General features: G+C 44.2%; 1 protein-coding gene across 2 annotated transcripts in view; it reads right to left on the reverse strand.

Annotated features, from left to right (window-relative positions):
• Positions 1 to 20,912: 20,912 nt before the first annotated feature.
• The window catches only part of LOC122789777 (consortin-like), a 1,146,861-nt gene continuing 1,143,860 nt past the window's right edge, over positions 20,913 to 23,913 (reverse strand). For both annotated transcript variants that reach the window (XM_044057227.1, XM_044057220.1), the window contains one exon: positions 20,913 to 23,713. In XM_044057227.1, the coding sequence (XP_043913162.1) occupies positions 23,508 to 23,713 (206 nt within the window). In that variant the 3' untranslated portion in view covers positions 20,913 to 23,507. The remainder of the gene's footprint in view (positions 23,714 to 23,913) is intronic.

The following is a 23,913-nucleotide window of genomic DNA, read 5'->3' on the forward strand; positions in this document are numbered from 1 at the left end:
ACCCTGTAGTACCTATCGGGCTTGACAGGGGCCGGAGGAAGAGTGTCAGGGGTTATGCTAGACTCAGAGTACACATCATCAATGACATTCAAAACAGGAGGAATAGCCAAAGGTCTATGCTGAGGTAAATGCAGAAAAGTTCTTAATCTTTTCCTGGAATCAGAGAATTCCTGGCCCTGCCATTTGAAATGCTCTCTCATAGTGTGAAGGGTCTCCCAAGGATAGTTCTTCAGGAGGGAGGCCGAGGGATTGATTCCTCTGCATCAGAATCCTCGTAGGCCAAAAAAGCCTCCTCCTGGTAGTCCGAGAGAGCAGAGCCATCAGAGGCCTCCTCTGAGGAGTGGGGATCAGAGGGCTCAATCCTGGGCCTTTTGTCTAGAGGAGGTTGAGAGCCCCTGTCCGGATGGGGTTGAGAGCCCCTAATCAAGGAAATAAGGTCCTCTGCTAAGGTTAGAATCTGTGAACTTGTAGAGGGTCCCTGAGGAGTAACCCTGGGAGGCATAGCTTTTGTATGTTTAGCAGCTTTAGCCCTGGTGAATGCCTTTATGGACATGGATGCAGGAGGCCTAGCTGCACCACATGCTGGTGTAGTTTTGTCTAGAGGAATGGTGTCGGAAGTTTCCAAGACACCAGTTTCTGAAGGAAATTCAATAACCGACTCAGCAGGGGCCTCCGGGGCCAAGGTTGTCGGTTGAGCAGTTTCGGGGGTCGGAAGTACCAAGGACTCGGTTTCAGCTGAGACCGAGACACTCGCGGTAGGCCTGGCCGTGGTTTCAGCCGAAACCGCGGCCTGTGTGTGTCGGTCCTTGTCCTTCTGTTTCTTTATTAAATGTGAAGTCGGAGTCTCCGACGGCATATTGTATGAAAAACTAGCCCCAAAAAATTCCTCTGCAAACTCCGCCCGACGTCTAAGAGTGCGTCGGTTGAAGGAAGCACAGGCTGAACAGGCCGAGATGTCGTGATCTGGGCCTAGGCAGGGAAGGTATTTGTTTCCCACAAGTTAAGCAATTATTAACTTTATCTGACATCGGCTGAGGCAAGAAAGAGTCCCCAATGGGGTACTTAGCTTTTGAAGTCTTCGGTAGCTGAATTACAGGAGCTGGCCGACCGGCACTTGCGAACTGCTTCTGCTTCGGCCACCACGGCAAGAAAGACTGAGGAAGATGGCGTCGGCTGACGCTTTTATACCCCAGGCGCTCTGACGTCGGGGAAAGGGTGACATCAGCCGACGCCAGACCCAGACTTTGGAATCCGGCCGACCGAAGGGCTGCCTGAGGCAGGACAACCCATATGTGATGACTGCAGATGCATCCTTGAAGGACATCAGGGAATTGATAAGGATTTCCACCTGCTTTGCTCCATGTCTCTGATAGTTTGGGCATTAAATTTGCCTTTGTTTAACATAATCTCTACATAACCTCTATAAACTTCTTAACATAGCCCCTCCTAATAAACTCCCATGATACACAGGGACACGATTAGACTGGATTGCATGGCTATGCTTATAAAGGCCCTAGTGGTCATTAGCCTAGTACATAACTGTGAACCTATAAAGCATAGATGCTTCCTGTGTGATTTTGCTGTGGGAATGTGAAGGCAAGCTTCTTTTATATCCATGGTAACCGTGTAAGCCCTTTGGCCAAGGATAGGTAGAAGCTTTTGCAGAGTGAACATTTTGAATTTTGGAACCAGAAGAAATTTTTGTTTTGACAAATCTCGAATGGGCTTCCATTTTCCCTCTCTTCTTTGGATAAGAAAGAGTCTTGAGTAACATCATTTTCCCCTTTCATGACAGAATATGTCCTTGATGGAGTACTGCTGCAGGAACACAGCTATTTGGTTTAAAATCTTTGTTAGATGATTTGTAGAAAGGGAAGTGAAGGAGAGTTTGTAAAGTACAGTTTTGTACCTACCATAAATGTAGATGTTCGAGGATCCACATTGCTGCAGTCCTTACATATGGGGTAGTCCGATCATGTTAAGTCTGAGGTTCTAGATGCTCCTGTAGGCAAGAACATTTTGTTTGGATCCAAAGCAGACAGTGTTTTCAAAAAGTTGGAGGTGAAGGCTAAGTCAGTGCAGATCATCAAGGACTTTCTGCAGGTTTAACCACAGAGGTTTAGAAAAAAAAATAGGGTATCTTTGCGTACTAACCCTTCCTTTATGCCTAAAGTGGTTTCTAGTGTGGCTTTAAACCAAACTATTCATTTGCCTACTTTTTATGCAAACCCCCAAAATAAAGGGGAAAAGATTTTGCACACTTTGGATATACACAGACAGTTGCGATATTATTTGAGCAGAACTAAAGGGTTCAGGCAGTCTCAGCAGTTGTTTGTTTCATTTGCTTTGGGTTCTCAGGGCAAACCTGTTTCAAAACAAACTATTTCTAAGTGGATTGGTTTTTGTATTGCTTTCTGTTATTCCCATCATGGTAAGGAGATTCCAGCTGGGATTAGGCCTCATTCCACTAGGGCTACTGTCACTTCTACAGCTTTTTTAAGGGGGGTGGCTACTAAAGATATTTTGGATACTTGGAGTTCAGTGCATACTTTCTCTAAGCATTACCACCTTCCACTTTACTCTAAATCTAGGGCTGGATTTGCCACTGCAATTTTACAGGGCATTTTGGCAGCTCCTAATGCTTTATAGTTTTGCCATCCTCCCTTACCTCTGCTTTGGGATTCTACCGATATGTAAGGACTGCAGCAATGTGAGATGAAGAGCATAGTACAGTTTTGTACCTACCATAAATGTAGATGTTCGAGGATCCACATTGCTGCAGTCCACCCTACCCTCCTCCTTCCCTCTGTAGTTTGTGGTTGTGTGGTTTGGGTTGTAAATATTGTAAATATGGTTAGTGCAGGGGTGGGTGGTTGTTCTTTGCTGTTTTTTGGCTTTGGCCTTTCTTTTTAGGGCCTTCTGACATCTGGGGCAAGAAAAGACTGAGGATATGACGTCGGTCATGCGCTTTTGTACCCTGACGTCCTGATGTCAGTTATAAGCGCCTTGACCGACGTCAGCCTAATACTTTGGTATTCGGGCCGACTGAGGACAGCGGACTACCCCATATGTAAGGACTGCAGCAATGTGAGATGAAGAACATCCTGACTTGATGATATTGAGTATGCACTGGGTCATTTTTTTCTCATTGTTGAAGGAAGACAGCTAACCTTCACCTTAGTCTTAGTGGAGTAGGAGGCGTTGGGGTGGGACATGAGAGAGGACAGGAAGGGGACTGGCTGAGTCATGGTTGCTAGCTGCTGGGATCCTGGGGTCAGTATTCACTAGGCTTGGAAGAAGATTGCCATGGTGCTCTATCCCTTCTGAGTCTTTTCCCTCTTTGCCTTTGCTGGGGGGGACTAGAATTTAGTAGGATATTTTTTTTTCTAAACCTCTGTGGTTAAACCTGCAGAAAGTCCTTGATGATCTGCACCGACTTAGCCTTCACCTCCAACTTTTTGAAAACACTGTCTGCTTTGGATCCAAACAAAATGTTCTTGCCTACAGGAGCATCTAGAACCTCAGACTTAACATGATCTGTAAAAGACTGCTCCCTTAACCATGTATGTCTACATATAACCAACCCAGAGGCAGCTGGCCTGCTAGATGCTTATAGAGCATCACAGCTACAATGCAGAGTGGTTTACAACTTGCAAAACAGAGCTGCAGATGTCCAGCATTTCTTTGGAGAGAGTTGTCTTGTATCCCTTCCAGATTTTCCTTAATATGGTATAGAAGGGTTTACTGCTGCTTATGGTACTTGACAGCTCTCGTAGCCTGGGTGGCAGAAGTATGGACTTTTTTGCCAAAATGATCCCGTGCTCTCCCCTATTTATCATTCATCAGTGGGTTCCTGGAAATGCTGCCTTTAGCTCCCTTAGGACCCTGAATCACCACTTCAAGATCTGCAGATGGATTCCTAAACAGGTGTTTGTGGGAGTCCAGAATCCTGTAAAAGTAGTCTGGTTTCCTTTTCCTTGGAACACATGGTTAGGAGTCAGGCTGCAAAGATCAGTCAGAAACATCATCTATAATTTCAAACAATGAAGGAATGGCCAAAGGTTTATACTCAGGGCACCTAAGAAATTCTCTAAACCTCTTCTTAGATTGGGATAATCCTGAACCTCCACAACAGAAAGAAAAGTACAGTTTTGTACCTACCATAAATGTAGATGTCCGAGTGTTCAAACTGCTGCAGTCATCACACTTGGGTTATCCTGCCATTAGGCGGTCCCGCAGTCGGCCAGAGTTCCAAAGTCTTGGTCCGGCGTTGGTGCTGTCGCTTCTTCCCTGACGTCAGTGCGCCAGGGGTATATAAGATGCAACCGACGCCATTTTCTTCAGTTTTTCTTGCCCCAGATGTCAGGTGCCCCCACATAGGTAGGCAATACATATAAAATAAAAACAATACCTTCAGTCACAAGCAAATACACCACAAAGGTTGTATAGGATAGAAAGGTATAGATAAGGCCAGCTAGTTCAGAGGGGATGGAGGGAGGGTAACCTGGACTGCACCAGTGTGAACACTCGAACATCTACATTTATGGTAGGTACAAATCTGTACTATGTTCATCATGTTACACTGCTGCAGTCATCACACTTGGGTAGAATCCCAAAGCTAAGGTTGGGCGGCTGGTCTATAAAGAGTTAGGATTGGCTATGAGTCCCTGCAGAAATGCAGTGGCAAATCCTGCTCTGGATTTAGAGTAAAGAGGCAGGTGGTAATGCTTGGTAAAGGTGTGCACTGAACTCCAAGTTGCAGCCTCCAAAATTTCCTTGGTAGGTACTCCTCTGAGAAAGGCCGCTGAAGTGGCTGTAGCCCTGGTGGAATGTGGCCTAATGCTATTTGGGACTGATTTCCCATGCTGTGTGTAGCAGTAACAAATACAGTGCCCTATCCATTTGGATATTGTCTGCTTTGAGATAGCCTTGCCCTGTGATCCTGCAGCATATGCTACAAACAGTTGCTCAGTTTTTCTGATAGCTTTTGTTTTGTCCAAGTAGAAGTGTAGCTGCCTGTGTATGTCCAAAGAATGCAGAAGTTTCTCCCCTTTATTCTGGGGGTTTGGATAAAAAGTTGGCAAATGGATGGTTTGGTTAAGAGCCACACTAGATACCACCTTTGGCATAAAAGTAGGGTTTGTCCTTAAAGAAACCCTGTCCTGATGAAAAATTATAAAAGGTTCCACTGCCATTAATGCCTGTAGCTCTGAGACTCTTTGTGCTGAAGTTACTGCCAGGAGTAGAGCTGTTTTCCATGATAAAAATTTTAGATTGGCTGTATTGGCTGGCTCAAAAGGTGGTAGGGTCAGCTTTTCTAAAACAAAATAGAGGTCCCAGGTTGGTGTTGGTGATCTCCGGGGCAGTCTTATGCTTTTAGCCCCTCTGAGGTACTGCTTAGCAAGGGATGAGAGAATAAAGGAGGATCCGTGTTATAATGTGCTGAAGTGGCAGAGGCGTGGATCTTAATTGATGAGAAGGATAGGCCTCTGTCCAGCATCTCAGTTAAGTATTGTAAAATCTGAGGAATGTTTGGAACAAGAGGATCCAGGCTTTGAATCTCTTCAATTTTTCTGAGTAAGCTTTCCTGGTGCTAGGCCTCCTGGCCTCCAAAATGACATCCATAACCGCTTTAGAGAGAGGTGTTGCCTGTGACTAATAAATCTGCCATGCAGCCAGGTTTAGGGTTTTGAGATGACCGTGCAGGATCTGATTGTTTTGTTGAGTCAGAAGGTGTGGAATTTGAGGCAAAATCCACAGTGGGCCTTGTGCTAGGTTCCTTAAGATAGGGTACCAGTGCTGACGTGGCCAGTCTGGAGCAATCAGGATCATCTGTGGTTTCTCTTGTCTGGCTTTTAGGAGTACCTTTGAAAGGAGAGGCATAGGTGGGAAGGCATAAACTTTTAGGTTCTTCCAGCTGAACAAAAGAGCATCCACTTTCCATGCTTGTTTGTGATAAGTCCTTGTACAGAATTTTTGTAGTTGGCAATTCAGTGGGGAGGCAAAGAGATCTATGTCTGGGCATCCCCATTTTTGCGTTACCATACTGAAGATTTGTGGATTCAATTTCCATTCGTGGGGGTCCATGATATTTCTGCTTAGATCGTCTGCCAGAGTATTTTTCCTTCCTGGCAGGAATTCTGCTTGCGGGTGAACTTGGTACATTAGAGCTGTGTTCCACAAGGTCATGGCTTGCCTGCATAGGGGGTAAGAATGAGTGCCCCCTTGCTTGTTTATGTACCACATTGCTGTGGTGTTGTCTGTCTTTAGTAGTAATTGTCCTGGATGCAGAAGGTCCTTGAAAGCTGTTAGGGCATTTTGCACAGCCAACATCTCTTTTTGATTGATGTGAAGATGCATCTGGTCTGTGGTCCACTTGCCTTGAATACATTTTCCTGCCATGTGTGCTCTCCAGGTGTAATCCGAAGCATCTGTTGTTAGAGTCTGCCTGGCTGTGGGCAGGGTGAAAGGCTGACCCTTGTTTAGGTGACATGCCTGTGCCCACCATCGAAACTCCTGTTGTAGGCAGGGAATCAGTGGTATTACTGCTTCTAAACTGTGACAGTGCTGAGTCCAAACACTTTTTAGGTACCATTGTAGTTTCCTCATATGCAGTCTGGCATATGGAATTAGTGGTATGCAGGATGCCATGAATCCCAGGGCCTGCAGAATTTTTCTTGCAGGGAGATGGGACTTTTTTGCCAGTAGTTGAAAATATTGAGTTAGTTGAACCTGCTTGTCTGGCATGAGGTAAGCCATCTGGGCCGTTGTATTTAAGCTGGCACCCAGGAATATAATCTGTTGTGAGGGTACTAGTTTTGACTTCTTTTCATTTACTGTGTACCCTAGAGAAGTTAGCAACCTTTTTACAAATGCCAGATGCTGTAGAAGAATGTCCTTTGTCTCTGCTTGAATGAGGCAGTTATCCAGGTATGGATATATTTGAATTCCTTTTTGTCTGCAAAATGCAATTACTGGTGCCAGGCACTTTGTGAAGACCCTGGATGCAGTAGATAAGCCAAAGGGCAGTGCAGAGAATTGGTAGTGCATTGTACCAGCTTTGAATCTGAGGTATCTTCTGCAGTTTTGTCTGATAGGGACATGCAGGTATGCCTCTTTGAGGTCCAGAGTAACAAGCCAAGCGTTTTTGCCCAGCATGGGTAGAAGCTGCTGTAATGTCAACATTTTGAATTTCGGAATATCCAGGTAAGTATTTAGAATTGAAAGGTCTAATATGGGCCTCCAGGTCTTGTCCTTTCTGGGGACCAGGAAGAGTCTTCAGTAAAATCCTTGTCCTTGTTCCTGCTGTGGTACTTTCTGAATAGCTCTCATGTTCATGAGGGCTGAAATTTGTTTCTGTGCCTCTGCCCATTGATTTTGTGACAGGTCTGGCATTCTTTTTAGCCTTGGTAAAGTATGAAAGTGGAACCTGTAACCTTGAGACACAGTATTTAGAGCCCATTTGTCTTGGGTGATTGTTTGCCAGTTTTGGGAAAAAAGTGCTAGTTTTCCCCTCAAGGGGGCTTCCAAAAGGGAAGTGCTTGGCGTACGAAGGGGAAAGTCATTGTGACTGTTTCCTGTAAGGTTGAGACTTGTCCTCATCTCCTTTTGGGGTTGAGGTGCCCCACTGTCATTGTCTATTTGAGCCTTGGGGTTGAGATCTGCCTCTTGGGCGCCTGTAATCTGCCTCTCTGTGGTCTGTCTGACAATGGAAAGGACCAATTTTTTGTAGACCAATTTCTGCTAAATCGAGGTGGCTGTACCTATAAGAAATCCTTGACTGTTTGCATAGATTAAGAAGTTATGTCTTACCATAACGTTCCATGTTAGTTGTCTTCTTCTCGCCTTCTTTCTTGTTGGATGGGTTCAGAGCCGATCCTCGGCTCCGACTCGGCCTATACTATAGCTCGAGAGCTATTTTTACCAGCTCGAGGCAGTCCTATATCCCACAATACCATGCGCTAACTCCTCAGATCTCGTTTGGAAGCTAAGACATAGTATAAACAATAATATTATAATAATAATATTATAACCCTCTTTTACTAGAAAGATTACCTGCTAGTAACACTAAGGATACCAGGAAAAGACGCAACATATTGTATCTCCAAAAAGGAAGGACTCAGAATCTCGAGTCTGTCCAGGCTAGGGGGCAGGAGGGAGGGACGCAAGAAAGAAGGCGAGAAGAAGACAACTAACATGGAACGTTATGGTAAGACATAACTTCTTAATGTTAAGTTGTCATTCTCGCCTTCATTCTTGCTGGATGGGACAGCGTCCCTAGCATCTTAGTCCTGGGTGGTTCAATGAAACAGACTCCTGAGTGCAGTGGAACCAAAATCAGCTCTATTTCTGGAGGCTAAGTCAAGCTTGTAATGAGCAATAAAAGTATGTTTGGAAGCCCATGTAGCTGCTGCACAAATGGCATCTAGTGGTAACCTTGCTTGAAACGCCGTTGAAGTTGATAGAGCCCTGGTTGAATGAGCCTTAGGCCTAGAGGGAAGTTGCCTGTGCCTCACCTCATAGACCAAGGTAATAATAGATGTCAGCCATCTGGAAAGAGTAACTTTCGAAACCGGAAGCCCTTTCTTGCCTGCCGCATAAGAGAGAAAGAGCTGGTCTGACTTTCTGAATTGTTTTGTCCTGTCTAGGTAATACCGTAATTGGCGATGAACATCTAATGAATGTAATTTTTGTTCAGCCCTGTTGGTATAGTCTGGGAAAAAGACAGGTAAATCAATAGAGTGATTTAGATTTGCTTCCGATAACACTTTTGGAAGGAAGGAAGGGTTTGTCCTGAGAGTTACCCTGTCTTTATGAAAAACCAAATAAGGAGGACGGACAGACAAGGCTTGAAGTTCCGAGACCCTTCTGGCAGATGTTATAGCTACTAAAAACAGCGTTTTCCAAGAAAGAAGTTTGAGGGAACAAGAAGCTGCAGGTTCAAAAGGGGCAGAATTAGTGAGGTTAGAACTAAATTCAAATCCCATTGTGGTGGAGGTCTGAGCAAAAAGATGCCCTTGAGAAAAGCTTTACAGAGTTTGTGGGACATAATATTTGCTTCTGAGAGTCCAACATGAAAATTAGCAATGGCCGCTAATTGTACTCTGATAGTGGCCGATGATGACCCAGAATGAAAAAGCTCTGCCAGAAAGTCCAGAACCTCATGAATGGGTGCATGGAAAGGATCTAAGGACCTAGTTTGTGCCTAGTGTGAAAAACGCTTCCATTTACTAGCATAAGTCTTCCTAGTATTGGACTTACAGGAGGCCAGAATTATATCACGAACAGGAGGAGAGATGAGGGGAAGCCTGGCTATGGCTGGAAGTGGAGCAACCAAGCTGTGAGGTTGATGGAATGTAGAGACTGATGCAGCTTGCCCGTGAGGTGGGTCAATAGATCCGGAAGGGGTTCCAGATGCCAAGGCTGTTCCAGTAGGTATTTGTGCAGGAACGGGAACCAAATTTGTCGAGGCCAAAACGGGGCAATGAGGATCATTTTGGATCTCAATGCGATTGCTTTCTGAATTAACTGCGGGATCAACGGAAAAGGAGGAAAAGCATATAGAAGACCCCGGGACAAACGTGAACAAGAGCGTCTCTGAGGGGTTGGCCTGGCAGAGGAAAAAGTGTGAAGAGGTCGAGGCACTTGCTGTTTTGGGGAGTTGCGAAAAGGTCGCAGCAAGGCTGGCCCCACTTCCGAAAGATTCCGTCTGCTACCACTTGATTTAGAGACCACTTGTGAGGCATGAGGATAGTTCTGCTCAATCTGTCTGCTATGATGTTGGACTTCCTGGGGATGTGCGTTGCTATCAAAAACCGTTGAGATGAAATCGCCCATTGCCAAAGTCTGAGTGCTTCTCGACAGAGGGGATAGGACTTTGTTCTGCCCTGCTTGTTTATGTACCACACCACAGACATATTGTCCGTTTGAATTGCTATAGTCCCTGTGGGAAGAGAGCTCTGAAGGGCTTGCAAAGTCAAAAGCACCGCCCTCATCTCCAGGACATTTATGTGCAGGTGGCATTCTGACTGTTGCCAAGTGCCCTGGACCGTCCTGCCCTGATAATGCCCCCCCCACCCGATCAGGGAGGCATCCATTGTGACAGTGGCAACTGGAGGGGGGAGAACAAAGGGTCTGCCCTGAAAAAGCTGAGGGGAAACCATCCACCAGGAGAGATGTTTCTTGCAAGATGGGGTTATCCAAATGTTGTGGGTCATTGGTAGTTGTTGAAAGGACCACTGAGAAAAAAGCATCCACTGAAGGAGCCTCATGTGGAAGTGGGCTAATGGAAGTAGAAGAATCGCCGCCGCCATGAGGCCCAACACTTTCAATACTTGGTTGACCTGGACTTTGTTGGGCTGAAACAGGGGCTGAATATTCCGCCTTATGTCTGTCACTCTCTGGGGTGGTAGTGTTGCAGACATTTCTGTGGTGTTTAATACAGCGCCTATAAAGTTTATACATTGACAAGGCGACAAGGAGGACTTTGCAAAATTTATAGAAATACCCAGACTGTTGCAAAGCTGAATAGTGTAATCCCTGGCCATTATGAGATCCTGCTTGGTGGTAGCGGAAATGAGCCAGTCGTCTAAGTATGGAAACACCTGGAATCCTTTCTGTCTCAGGTGAGCCGTGACCACTGCCAAACATTTGGTGAACACCCGGGGGGCTGTGGTGAGACCAAAGGGCAGGGCTCTGAATTGAAAATGACTGACTCCCAGCCGGAAGCGGAGAAACCTCCTGGAGCATCTGTGTATCTTTATGTGGTAGTACGCGTCCTGGAGGTCTAACGAGCACATCCAGTTGTCCCTGCCCAAAAAGGGTAGAATGGACTGCAGTGTTACCATTCGAAATTTTGTCTTTAGCACAGATTTGTTTAACCTGCTGAGGTCCAAAATAGGTCTCCAATCTCCTGTCTTTTTTGGTACCAAAATAACCTGGAGTAAATTCCGGATCCTAGCTGATCTGCTGGGACTGCCTGGATGACTCTTTTTTCTAATAGCTTTTCTATTTCTAGCTGAGCCTGACCCCTTTGTGCGGGTGGTACGTCTGGTAGAGGTTTTGGCGGTTGTACCGGGGGGAAGGTAAAGGGGATTTTGTAACCCTCAGATATGGTCTTCTGTACCCATGTGTCTTGGGAAAGGGATTGCCAGGCTTCCGGGTACAGAGATAATCTTCCCTGACTGCCTCCGAAGGCAGACAGTCGGGCAGCTTCTCAGGGATGCTGAAAGGGTTGGTCAGGAAAAGATTCCCTAGAACCCTGGTTCTGAGGACCCTCTGCCCTGGGCGGCTGTTGTTATTTCCCCCTCTGCCTCTAGGGGAAATTCACCACGTGCGGCAGGTGCGACTCCCTGGGGTTTGCGGAACCACATCTTTCCCCCCTTCTGTCCCTTAGGATAAGGTCTAGAAGGCGTGGAAAAACAGACTCCCACAGCAGAGAGAGTTTTACCATCTTGCTCGCATCTGGTGAGGGTATTCTTCACCTGAGGTCCGAACAATTCCGAACCGTCAAAGGGGGTGTTAGTGAAGGATGCCTTGAAGGGATCGGCAAAGTTACAGAGTCGCATCCAAGCGTGACGTCTCAACGCAACGCCTGTGCCAGCGGCCCTACTCGCTCCATCGGCTGCATAAGAAATTAGCCGCATGGAGGAGTTAACAATGGAGTTTAGGGTAGCCAGCTGAGAGTTTATTTTGTCCTTAAACCCCGCAGCAGAAGGATCCTGTACCGTTTCACCCAGCTCTTTGAGCAAGTCTCTCTGAAGGTGGGTGAAATGACATAAATAGTTCAGCGATCACATAGAAAAAGACGCTGAAGCAAAGGTCCACTTGCCATACCTGTCCATGGTCCTGGACTCTTTGTTAGGAGGATGAACAGATACAGAAGGATCAGCCAATTCCTTCTTAGTGGCTGCTGCTACCACCATAGCATCAACTGAAACACCTTTGGTGAGAAAGGATTTGTCATCTGGTGCAGAAATAAATTTAGAAGGCCTCCTAGGGGTAGGTTCCATTGAATCAGGAGCTGTCCACGCCTTTCTAGCCACTACCTCCATTAGTGGGTCGAAAGGGGGAGACACCCAGGAGGTGGAAGGGTGAGATCCAAAAGCGTCACGGTAAACCGACTCGTCCTCAGAAGGTTTGAGAGTGGACCAATTTCCCCTCTGTCTTAGGATTTCCAGGATGTCTGAAAAGGAGACATCCTCAGAGGGGGATCTGGGGGAACCTTCCGACTCATCCAAGTCGGTGTCCGATGTGACAGACTCGGGGGAGTCTATGTGCTTCCTCTTGCACTTTCTTTTCCTAGGGGGTTCCCCTAAAACTTCAGGGAGCCTCGAAGAGGAGGAGACACCCAAGGTGGGTACCCCACACTTTGGATCTCTGCTGACAGGTGCAAGAGAATGGCCAGAGACCGTAACAGGCACTATGGAGGGAGGAGCCGTAGAACTTAACCTTGGAGTGGACACTGGGTCCAGCACACTCCTCATCACCTCGAAGGCTCCCCTATCAGACACCAAAGGTAGCATCGGCTCCGAAGAGACCGGAACTGCCCCCGGAACCGACAGAGAAGGCTCCAAGAATGATGTCGGGGCCGAACTAACAGAGCCGAAGCTCCGAGAGGGAGAGTGGGGTCGGACAAGGGTCCGATGCCACTTGCCCCCTCGGAGCCGACAATGGAGTCTCGGCGCCCGGATCTCTCCACGGATGGCACCAATGAAGAGGTCTGAGCCGATGACACCGGAGCCAAAGGAGGAAGTATCGGCTCCGACGTGGGCAAGGTCACGGTTCAGACAAACTCCGGCTCCGAGCTCGAGAGATGAGTCAGAGGAGGAATAGATAGTTATATCGAAGGAGCCACAGTCTGGTGAGATGGGCTCTGCATTTGGGCCAGTGCCTGAGATTTTATGAGTCTACTGACCACCCTCTTGATGTCATGGTCGGAAAGCCTGGATGATCTCGATGAATGAGTCCTATGACTCCGCTCCGATAAGAGAGGGGACCTCGGAGCCGATCTAACGGACTCTAGCGAAGGGGACCTAGAGCGCTTGCGCACTGGGGTCAGCTCCGATGATGGTTTCGGAGCAGAAACCACTTTGCTCGCCTCGGAGCCAGCCGGAACCGAGGTCGGAGCCGTCTTGATAACGCCAGCCCTCGGCTCAGTAGCTGGAGCCGAGGGTTTGGCGGTTTTTGATGACTTCCCCAAGCCAGACTTGGACGGGGAGTCATCAGGCTTTAACAAGCCCCTTAGGATAAGCTTGTTTCGCCTTTCCTGCAGGACTATTGAACTAAATCTGTGACAAACGGAACAAGAGTCCTGCAGGTGTAAAGGCCCCAAGCAATAGACACAAGAAATGTGACCGTCTGTCAGAGACATTTTCTGACAGCACGAGTCACACCTCTTGAATCCAGAGACCTTAATGTCTTTGGACATAGTCCAAACCACAGTAAAAAAAAAAAAAAGTCAGTCCACACACACACACACACACACACAAAACTTAAAATTAGAAAGTTAAGGGAACTGACTAAACCCACACACACAGACACTATAAGGGGTGGGGAAACTAAGGTAAAGCCCGTAGGCCAAAAGATAAACATTTTACTAAGGAGGGGAAGAAGGACTACAACAAGGGTTGTATGAAAAGGGCAATTAGTAGGGACCTAAACAAGGGTAACTAACTGGAAAACTATCTGAAAATTTAGTTTAATAGAAAAAAATCTCTTTACTGATCTGAGCCGGTAAAAAAAGACAACCTTGCAGCGAAGCGGCAAACGAGATCTGGGGAGTTAGCGCATGGTATTGTGGGATATAGGGCTGCCTTGAGCCGGTAAAAATAGCTCTCGAGCTATAGTATAGGCCGAGTCGGAGCCGAGGGTCGGCTCCGAACCCATCCAGCAAGAATGAAGGCGAGAATGACAACTTAACATTTAGCTTTATCCTCCATTTTCTTTAACACTTCTTCTGCCTTAATACCAAACAAGGTATCATGCTGTAAAGGAGCATCCAATAATTTTGCCTTAACATGATCAGGTAAACTCTGTTCTTTTAACCAGGCATGCCTTTCGAATCACTGAACCTGTAACTGCAGCTCTACAGGAGGCCTCTAGAGAATCAAAACCATATTGTAGAGTATGTTTTCCCACCTGTTCAATTGCATGCAATAAATCCTGCATTTCTTTACAATCAGGGGCTTCTGAGCTTGCAAGCATTTTCTGTTTTAATTGAGCCATTAAATACTGTTGGTACTTAAGCATGTGAAAATGGCAATTTAAAGCTCTTACTGCTAAAGTTGCAGATGTGTATACTTTCTTCCCCCATCTATCTAAAGCTCTGGAATCTCTGTCAGAGGGTACTGGATTTTTTGCAATGGAAGCCTTAACCCCTTTTGGACCCTGGGAAATAGTTTCTGGATCTGCAGAAGGGTTTTTAGAAAGAAACCTGTGAGAGTCAGGGACTCTGTAGTACCTATCTGGCTTGGCTGGTGCAGGGGGCAAGGAATCAGGAAATAAACTAGATTCAGAGAACACATCATCCACAATATCTAGCACAGGTGGAATAGCCAGGGGTCTGTGCTGAGGCAATCGAAGGAAATCTCCGAGCCTTTTCTTAGATTCTGAGTAATCCTGACTTTCCCAATGGAAATGCTCCCTCATGGTATGTAAAGTTTCCCCAAAAGAATAATCCTCAGGAGGAGAGGCTGAAGGGATGGATTCTTCAGCATCAGAGTCCTCATAGGGGGGCAGAGAGTACCCCTGGTCTGAAGAGGAATCAGAGGAAATGGAAACCTGATCATCGGAGTCATAGTCCTGCCTAGGCCTTTTCTCAGGAGGGGGATGGGAATCCCTGATTAAAGTAATGAGGTCTTCGGCCATTTTAAGCATCTGTTTCTTAGGCATAGAGGCTTGTCCAGGAGAATGCTGTACTTGTTTCTTTGCCTTTAGTGGTACTTTTGTCTTGGCTGTAGTTTTAATGGTAAGATGAGAAGAGGTCTGAAAACACCCTCAGAAGCCGATGCCTGCTCAGCGGCTCCGGACCCATCTGAGGGGTTAGTTTCCGTAGGCCCAATACTTTGAGTATCCAGAGGCCTAGTTGTCTCCACGTGGGAGTCGGAGGCGGCCTGTGGCTCTGAGGTAGCGGGTGTCAGGGGCTGCGAAAGCACCTGAGAACCGGCGACTGGCCTAGAAGACGCTTCGTCATCGGTTTTGGACCTCATATGCCTGTCTTTATCCTTATCCTTGGTTTCTTCGGTATTGCGGTCGTCGGTTGATACGACGGCATTGTATAATTGAACCTTCGGCCAAAGAAGTGCAATGCAAATTCAAAACACCTTTTAATAGTACGTTTGTTAAATCTAGCACAAAACCGACAACTAGTGACGTTGTGATCAGGGCCTAGGCATGGACTACAGTAAGAGTGGAAGTCCTTATGAGGTATTTGCTTTCCACAAGAAATACAATTATTAACTTTTTCTGACATCGGTCTGAGGCAAGAAAAAAGTTTCCCCAATGGGGTACTTAGCTTTATTGAAGACTTCGGATCTGAAATTCGACTTTGAAAATCTCAGGAGTCAGCCAACCGGCACTTGCGAACTGCTTCTACGTCGGGCACCGCGCAGCAAGAAAGAATGAAGAAAATTGCTTCGGTTGCATCTTATATACCCCTGGCACACTGACGTCAGGGAAGAAGCGACAGCACCGACGCCAGACCAAGACTTTGGAACACTGGACGACTGCGGGACCGCCTGACGGCAGGATAACCCAAGTGTGATGACTGCAGCAGTGTAACACGATGAACATCTAGGTATACACCTCATGGCCAAGCAAAACATCTTTTACTAAGAATGATACCTATAGTCCAAGGTATTGAAAACAATCAGTTTATTATAAGTATTGTTAAACTGCTTGTTTTCAATATGTTGGACTACAGGTACCATTCTTAGTAAAAGACATACTGCTTGGCTGTGGGTGTACACCCAGTCTCTTTCTGTTTTAGTCTAATAAGGTTGTTCTCCTTGTTTGGTTCCTGGTAATTCTGAACCTCCCAATGGAAATACTCCCTCATCTTATGAAGGGTTTCTCCAAAAGTGAAGTCCTCAGGTGGTAAAGCTGAGTCTACAATGTCCTCTGAATCAGAATTAGCCTATGATCCTGTGGACAACTGGTCTACATAAGCCAATTAATCTTCACCAGAATTGTAAGAATCTGTGGATTTGTGGAGAGGGGAAGCCCTCTTTCTTTTTCTAGAAAAAGATTAGGATTGTGCTGTCTTGAAGCTACAATATTGGTCTTAGGTGTGGCTTTGGAAGCACTGAGACCAGGCCACAGGTGGGTGGCCATGGCTTGCGGATGATCAACTAATGACCCCCTCGGTGGTTCTTGGGATTCCACTCTCCTATCTGAAGCCCTAAAACAGATGTCAGAAGCCATGGGGTTCAAAGTGCATTTGGACCCAAACTACAGCCTTTGTCTTTCATCTTGTGTGGACATAGTGGGGTCAGGAGGAATGTCAGGCTCTGAAGGGCACAAAAGAGCAGTATCTGACACTTTCTCAGTTGTAGAAAGGGACAGCAATGGTATCTCCTGTCCTTTGACAATCACAGGTCTAGGCAGACTGGCTGTAGGTGAAGCTGTGTCATCTGCCCCCTTATGCAGTTCAAGATGATTTTTTTTGAAAGGTTGAAAGATGCCTTTTTTCTTTCTCTAAACACTGGGCAGAGGATTCAGCCCTACAATGAATCATATGCTTTTTAAAATGAGCACAATAATGACAATTTGGAGTGTCATACTCCGAGCCTAAGCAAGACAGGCAAAGTGAGTGAAAGTCCCAGTGCTGAATCTGTTTTCTACAATCAAGATGCATATTAGTCCTAGTACTCATCTAAGTACACATAATCAAAAGAGAAAAGTAGGGTTCCCCTATAGGGATACGTAGCTTTAAAAAGTTATCTGGTCTTCAGATCGACTGATTTACTCTACGATATGGATACCTCAGGCTCTGACAAGAAGAGCTGTAAGATGGAGTTAGTTGATGATCCTTATACAAAGATGTCCCAACGTCAATTGCAGGATATCCATCAGTCCAGGAGAAGGGAGTTAAATCTCTGGCACTCAAGCCAGCCAAGTGCTGCCACAGCAAGGAAACCCATATGGTTATTAGTACAACTCTATAAACTTCCACTACATCTCACTAACACAAGCTCCCACAATACAGGCACACAAACACTTATACCCTATACAACACGCACACTTCTAAAAATATATATATATTTTTTTGCAAGCTGGCAAGCCCCCCTGCCCCCCACCACTTTATATACACCAACTCTGACAGCGCACAACAGCAGGAAAATGAAACATCCCTGCTGTACCATGATCTAACACAGTGAAGTACCTGCTGATTTTTATACCCTGTGCCTTTAGTCAATCAGGACACAGCACAGGATGTTTGAAGAGATGTCTCTCACTTGACTACACTGAATCTATATAGATACATATAAACAGAGACAGACACATATACCCCCAAACATATATATATATATATTATATATTTTATATATATATATATATATATATATATATATATATATATATATATATATATCTATATATATATATATATATATATATATATATATATATATTCTGTGTGCTATACATTGTGTGAAACCAGTTTTACATAACTTTTTTTGTTGTGTATCTATGTTATGCCTGAAAAAGGCTATACAAGGATCAGTACGTCAACCCAGTCATACATTTTGAATAAGTAAGCATGTATGTAAATAAAGCAGATATTCCTGTATCCGCTACCATACACAGATTTCTTCCAGCTTTCAGGTTGAAATGATAATCCCAGCTTCACTCCCACCTTTCCCAAAACTGGAAATGTAATTGCATTCTTCCTACCTAACTCCTCCTAATATCACTTATATATGTACTCCCTCATGCACTTGCTATTTGTTTTCTTTCCCTACAACTGCCTTGCTCTGAAATCTAAAGAATAGTCAGATGTAAATATTGTACATAGCTCTCTCTCCCTTCTCTCTGTTACTTTTGTCCCTCCTTTTTCTTCCTTTCTTTGTGCACCTTTTCATAGGTTCATAGGTTTATACTAGGCTATCTGCCCTAAGGCATTTATAAGCCTAGCCCAAATTTTTGTGGCTTACGCCACCCCTTATATGAAAAAATACTGTGCCCATTAGTTTGTTGTGCCTCTGTCCAGCAGTGACACAGAGATGATTCCCGGGGTAAACCTACGATCTCCCATCCACAGGTCTAGATTTCTCTTGAACAGAGTCAGCGAGGTGCTCTGCCTCACATGGACCGGGATTTTATTCCACAGCATAGGGAGTCTCTGAGTGATAAATCTATCCCACCAGCACGTCCTATTTATATCCGTGCTAAGGTTTAAGTCGCTTGTTCTAGTGGTTTTGGTGGATTTGGATTTTTGAGGTGGAGCATGTCCATTAATTCCGGGTTGGACATGGCCTTGTATGTCAGGCACATGTCACCTCTGAGCAGACGGTATGCACTGAATAGAGCTGGAGTTTCTTCAATCTGGCAGCATATGACAGATTTTGGAGTCCCTTTATCCTTTTGGTGAGGAACTTTTGGGGTCTCTCCAATTGCTGCAGATGTCGGGTGAGATACATCCCGAATGGGGCATTGTACTCGATCATTGGTCTGATAAGTGAAGAGTACAGGGAACAATGACCTCACTAGATCTGGATGTGAATCCCTTCATGATCAGGTGGGCAATGTAGAAGGTCTTTCTAACCACTTTAGCAACGTGAGTGTCAAAAGAAAGGCCACTGTCAACCTGGGTCCCCAGGTCCCTGATAACCTCTTCTGTGCTTAGTGGATTGCCACCTATATGGTAGCTTGGGGTTACCTTGTTTTTCCCGAAGGGTATGACTATACATTTTTGGCGTTTAACTTCAGGCCATGGCTCTGGCACCAGCTATCTGTTTCCGTGAGTCCCTTCTGAAGGATATCCATGTCCGATGCACTTTCCACTATGGCCCAGTTTGCAGTCGCCTGCAAACTTTGTCAGCCAAAGTCCTCCCATGTTGGCCTGTACTTCTGAGAAGTAGATGCCAAACAATAGGGGCCAAGGACCGAGCCCTGTGGGACACCACTTGTGACCGGCTTGGAGTCTGACACAGCGCCAGCAACTCTAACCCTGTGGGTTCTGTCCTTAAGCCAGTTTGCAACCCATCTTGTGACATATGGGTTTACACTTAAGCTGGTAAGTTTTTCTACAATACCCGAGTGGGTATTGTGTCGAAAGCCTTTGCAAGGTCAAGGTAGGCTGTATGGACTGCCTTTCCTCATCAATGGCCTTGGTGACTGTTTCAAGAAGTCACCAAGTTCAAAAGGCATGATCTTCCCTTGACAAAGCCAAACTGGGTCGGCTCCAATGTCTGCAAGTCCCCTATATCTTTGTTTATGAGCTCCATTATGATCCTCTCCATAGCTTTGCAGACTAGACTTTTAAGCTTATGGGGCGGTAATTACCAGGGTCCGTGAGGCGCCGCCTTTGTGGAGTGGGACCACAGTTGCCGACGCCACTCCTTGGGCACGATCCTGTGGTAAGGCTGAGATTAAACAGCTGCCTTATGTGCGGGTTTAATTCCTCATTTAGCTCGTGTAGCACACAGCCGGGGACACCATCCGTCCCATTGATGCTGTGTTTTTAGCTTTAGAGAGAGCAGCTTTCACCTGCGCATTTGAGATGTCCGGGAGGCTACACTCGGCTGGGATAGTTATCTCTCCTTTAGGGGGAGAGGGGTGAAGTTTGCACTGAACCTGTCTGCCAGTATGTTGGCAATGTCTGTGGGTTCAGTGATTTTTGTATCATTTTGGACTAATTCTGAGCATATCTGGGAGTTTCCACCCAGGTTCCTAACATAGCTGAAAAAGGCCTTATGATTGTCCTTTGAATCCATGGCAATTTTTCTCTCAAAATTGGCCTTAGTTGATTTTATGAGTGCTCGTATTTTTTTTACTAATAATGATCAGGGGTGACTTCCCTTTTATGGATTTTGTTCTATCATGTAATAGCTTTCTCCTCTTATTGTAAAGTTTGTTTATACAACTCCATATATAATTTTACATTTGTTTTTTCTAAAACATTTTATAATTGTATGTATAATTGCATAAATGTATGTTTGTTTTAATTGTATGTAATAAGGAGCTTTTCTCTCCAGACCTAAATGTAAAACTCTATGCTTGTTTTAATTGTATGTAATAATGAGCTTTTCTCCCCGGGCCTCCACTGAAAACGGGGCCTCTGGGCCCAGTGGACCTCCACGGTTATCAAACTGGAAATAAATAAATAAATAAATAAAAGTGCAGCCACATCCTACTGCTGTTGCTATTAAACTGCTCCATTCAGGACTGAATCTTATGCTTCCTAACCTGGATGTAATGTTGCTTAAAACAGCCACTTACCATGGTTATATTTTTTACTAAGACAGGCTTTTAAGAGGCAGTTTGTTTTTTTTTGCTAAAACTCACAAGTGGGAAGCACAAGAGAAAAAGTGGCATTCTGTTGTGAGTAATTATATTTTTCTCCAGTGTTATCCTGGCTGCTATGTATTCTGCAAAAATAAAGTTCCCAAACACAACAGAAGATGACAGATGCTGCAGGCCTCATGCCACCGTTGTTATAACCAGCTCTGTTACAGGACCTAATGGCACATGTAAACATCTTTATCTTCTCATCTTAGACCAATGTAAAATGCACAGAAATTACACATTGGCTGCACCACTATGAAAAGATGCAATCAAAACCGTGGCTTGTGTAAACCAAGGTCACAAGGCAGTGTAGCTAATGCCATCTAAAGTGTACTGAGCTAATTTGTAAACTTTGATCTTTGATCTCAGCAGCACACCACATTTTAATAAACACAGACAGCAAATTTTCCTTAAAATCAGTTTATCACTGTTTTACATCTTTTGCTATATGTAAAGTAATATAGTTTGTACAGATTTTAGCATCTAATGAACAGTATTCAGATAGAGTACTAGACACATGAGATAAAAACAATTTTTTCTGAAAATAAATATACTGATTGACCAAATTATGGTACAAGGCATCTTTTAATCTTTTGGGCATTCATGTTAAATCTTTGTTCTATTAGGAAGAAAAGTGTTTAAAAATAAAGACAAAACAAACATTAAAACAGAATATGACTGGGGCACCCAATTTAAAATATGAAAAGAAAACAGAACCATATATACAATTATAAATACTGCAAAGACCAAATATGTACTCATCACACTTAATTAAAAAAGAAATTAATTTCAAATGTACCTATTCTAAATAAATAAACCTACCACATATTATAGCAAGTACTGATCCAGCCAGTACCACACAGAAATACACACACACACAAACAAACTCAAACTACTGTGGTACAGTCCTGGGCTCGAAAGCCAGTAGTTTCATGCCAGCAAACTACAGTCAGTATCTTAATAAAAGCCCCTCACGACCTAAACATATTCTGCGAGGAACTTCAAGTGAGAATGACTACGGTACAGGTGTTCTCTATGACAACAAGGGAGGCAGTAGTTATTTGCACACTTTTTAATTCTACCCTTGGTCACCTAAGAGATGCTAACCACTGATCATCATCAAATCAGTATCCTCAAAATATCCTTCCCTCACACTTGTCCCTGCGTCTGCCCATGTCAGGAAAAGTGTGCTGCTGAGCCACAGGCTATATGAGAAACATACTTCTCATGTCAGCAACAGACAAATGCTCCTAGTGGCACATACCATGCTAGACTGTGACTAAGATCATGTAGAGATAACCTTATGAAAGAAAAACTGTGTGAATGTTAGCAATCTAGCTGGCATGGTCCATTAGTAAGAAAAGTTACTGCCCACAAGAAAAAAGAAATGAAAATGACAACTCCTGTCAAATGCTCCGGGTTTAATTCCAGGACAATAGTTTTAGGCTAGGAATGTTACAATGCAATATAAATGTTGAGCAGCTTTCAAAATGTACTGCATAGTACCAAAAAAAGACTTATCTGCCAGTCTAATGAGGAAGAGGAGTACTTCAAATGTTTTACATCCAGGGGAGGCCAATAACTCACATAATCATCATGTGTCATTCTGCCGCCCCCCCCCACACACACACTCTTCCAACTCTAATGTCATTGGTGCAAGGGGCATGTGGACAATGGTTGCACCTCAAAATAAAGGTGCATGTGCATGCATGTAGTCCCATATGATACAGCTTAACAATCAGATGCAAACAGGACAATTCTTACTTTGTATACTTATCAGCTCTATGAAGCTGTCAAAGCTGCACTCAAAATACCTGTGGACTTTTTTTTTTCACCCAAACTGCTTCATGTCACACACAATTTAGCTTTTTTATGAAATAAAACTATTCCATATTCCTTTGTTTTCCTCTGAAAGGGATATTAAGGTCCTTATCACCCTATAGCAAGAACACATATGTGCTGTTAGCAATTACACATGGTTAGTCAAATGAAAACTGCTGCTATACACAATAGGATAATCAGTAGACAGGAGACATTACCTACTTCGTCTGTAAAAAAAACAAAAAGCAAAAACAGGTTAACAAAAGCACCAAGTATTGCATAGTGAAAAGGAGAATAATTGAGAAGACCATGAGAAGACAAGCCGGAGAGCAATGAGGAAGTCAATGTGGACCTTGTGATGGTCTGCCTGTGAACAGAGTAGGTAATACAAGAGACAAAGCAGGGTAAAACAAGGAAAGCAGTACCAGTACATGTGCAAATAACTATAAGACAATCTAAATTTTTCTGAAATGATATCCTTACATGAAAGACTTACAAAGATAATGGACTTCAGGTCCTGGAGGTAGCATTCCCATCAAACTACATGCATTACCTAGATTAAATCATCATTAATGGGTCTTTTTAGTACAAGTCTTCTACAATAACACCCAATCTTCCTGATTTTGCAAAATCAATCTCACAGGATTTCCACAAAACTTTTAAAAGGACTTCAAATATAAGACATATTAAAAACAGACTAAGAAAAGATGATAAATATTCAGCATAAAAACACAGACTTATTGCATGTCATTTTGATGTGCAATTATTGTCCAGACTGCTGCAGAGAGGACTATCTGACGACTCTACCATAGCTGTCAAAATTTTCTTAGATGTTGATGAGGTTGTTTCATGACTTAAATATTACCATATACATTCAAATAATTTTTTACATACATAATTCTGCTACATTAATAGATGATCACGTTCAAAAAATACAACTATAAAACTCTTGGTTGTTTTTTTTTCTTTTTACTTTCATTTCTTCAGCCACAAAATTCTGTTCTTGCATGTACATCTCCCGTTTACAAGGCAATGTCCTTTCAGTGCTTTAGGAGGCATGAAGATAAGACTAAACTGAGTCTGAGAGCACAACTGCTACAAGAAAGTCTATGTGCTGTGTAAGACTGCGTGTAAACCCACAGGATACTGCTGACAGGAAAACAAGGTGTGAATAACTGCTATGAGCGAGAGGCCCAATGCCTCAGTTCCTCTATTCCGATCTGTAGCTGTCTGAAGTAGAATTCCATGTTGTTTGAGAAGTCTGTACACATGCTTGACTCCACATCAACAAAACTGCAGTACAAGGCCGTCCCTCCAATGCTAAGGAAAACTGTTGCTATACACAATAGGATAAGCAGTAGACATGAGTCATTACCTACTTCGTCTGTAAAAAAACAAAAAGCAAAAACATAAATAAATAAATAATAGCATATAAAGTCTGAAATAGAAATTCACACCTGTAATTTTTGTCAGATATATTTTTGGGGAAATAAACACATTTATACTACTGTAGTATTGTTCAGCAGCTTTTCTAAGTCAGTGACATGATTCACATCCCTCAAACAAGAAAACATTATCTGGAAT

Source organism: Protopterus annectens, chromosome 1.part2 (assembly GCF_019279795.1).
Source record: "Protopterus annectens isolate FY-2018-M chromosome 1.part2, PAN1.0, whole genome shotgun sequence".
Taxonomy (NCBI): Eukaryota; Metazoa; Chordata; order Ceratodontiformes; family Protopteridae; genus Protopterus; species Protopterus annectens.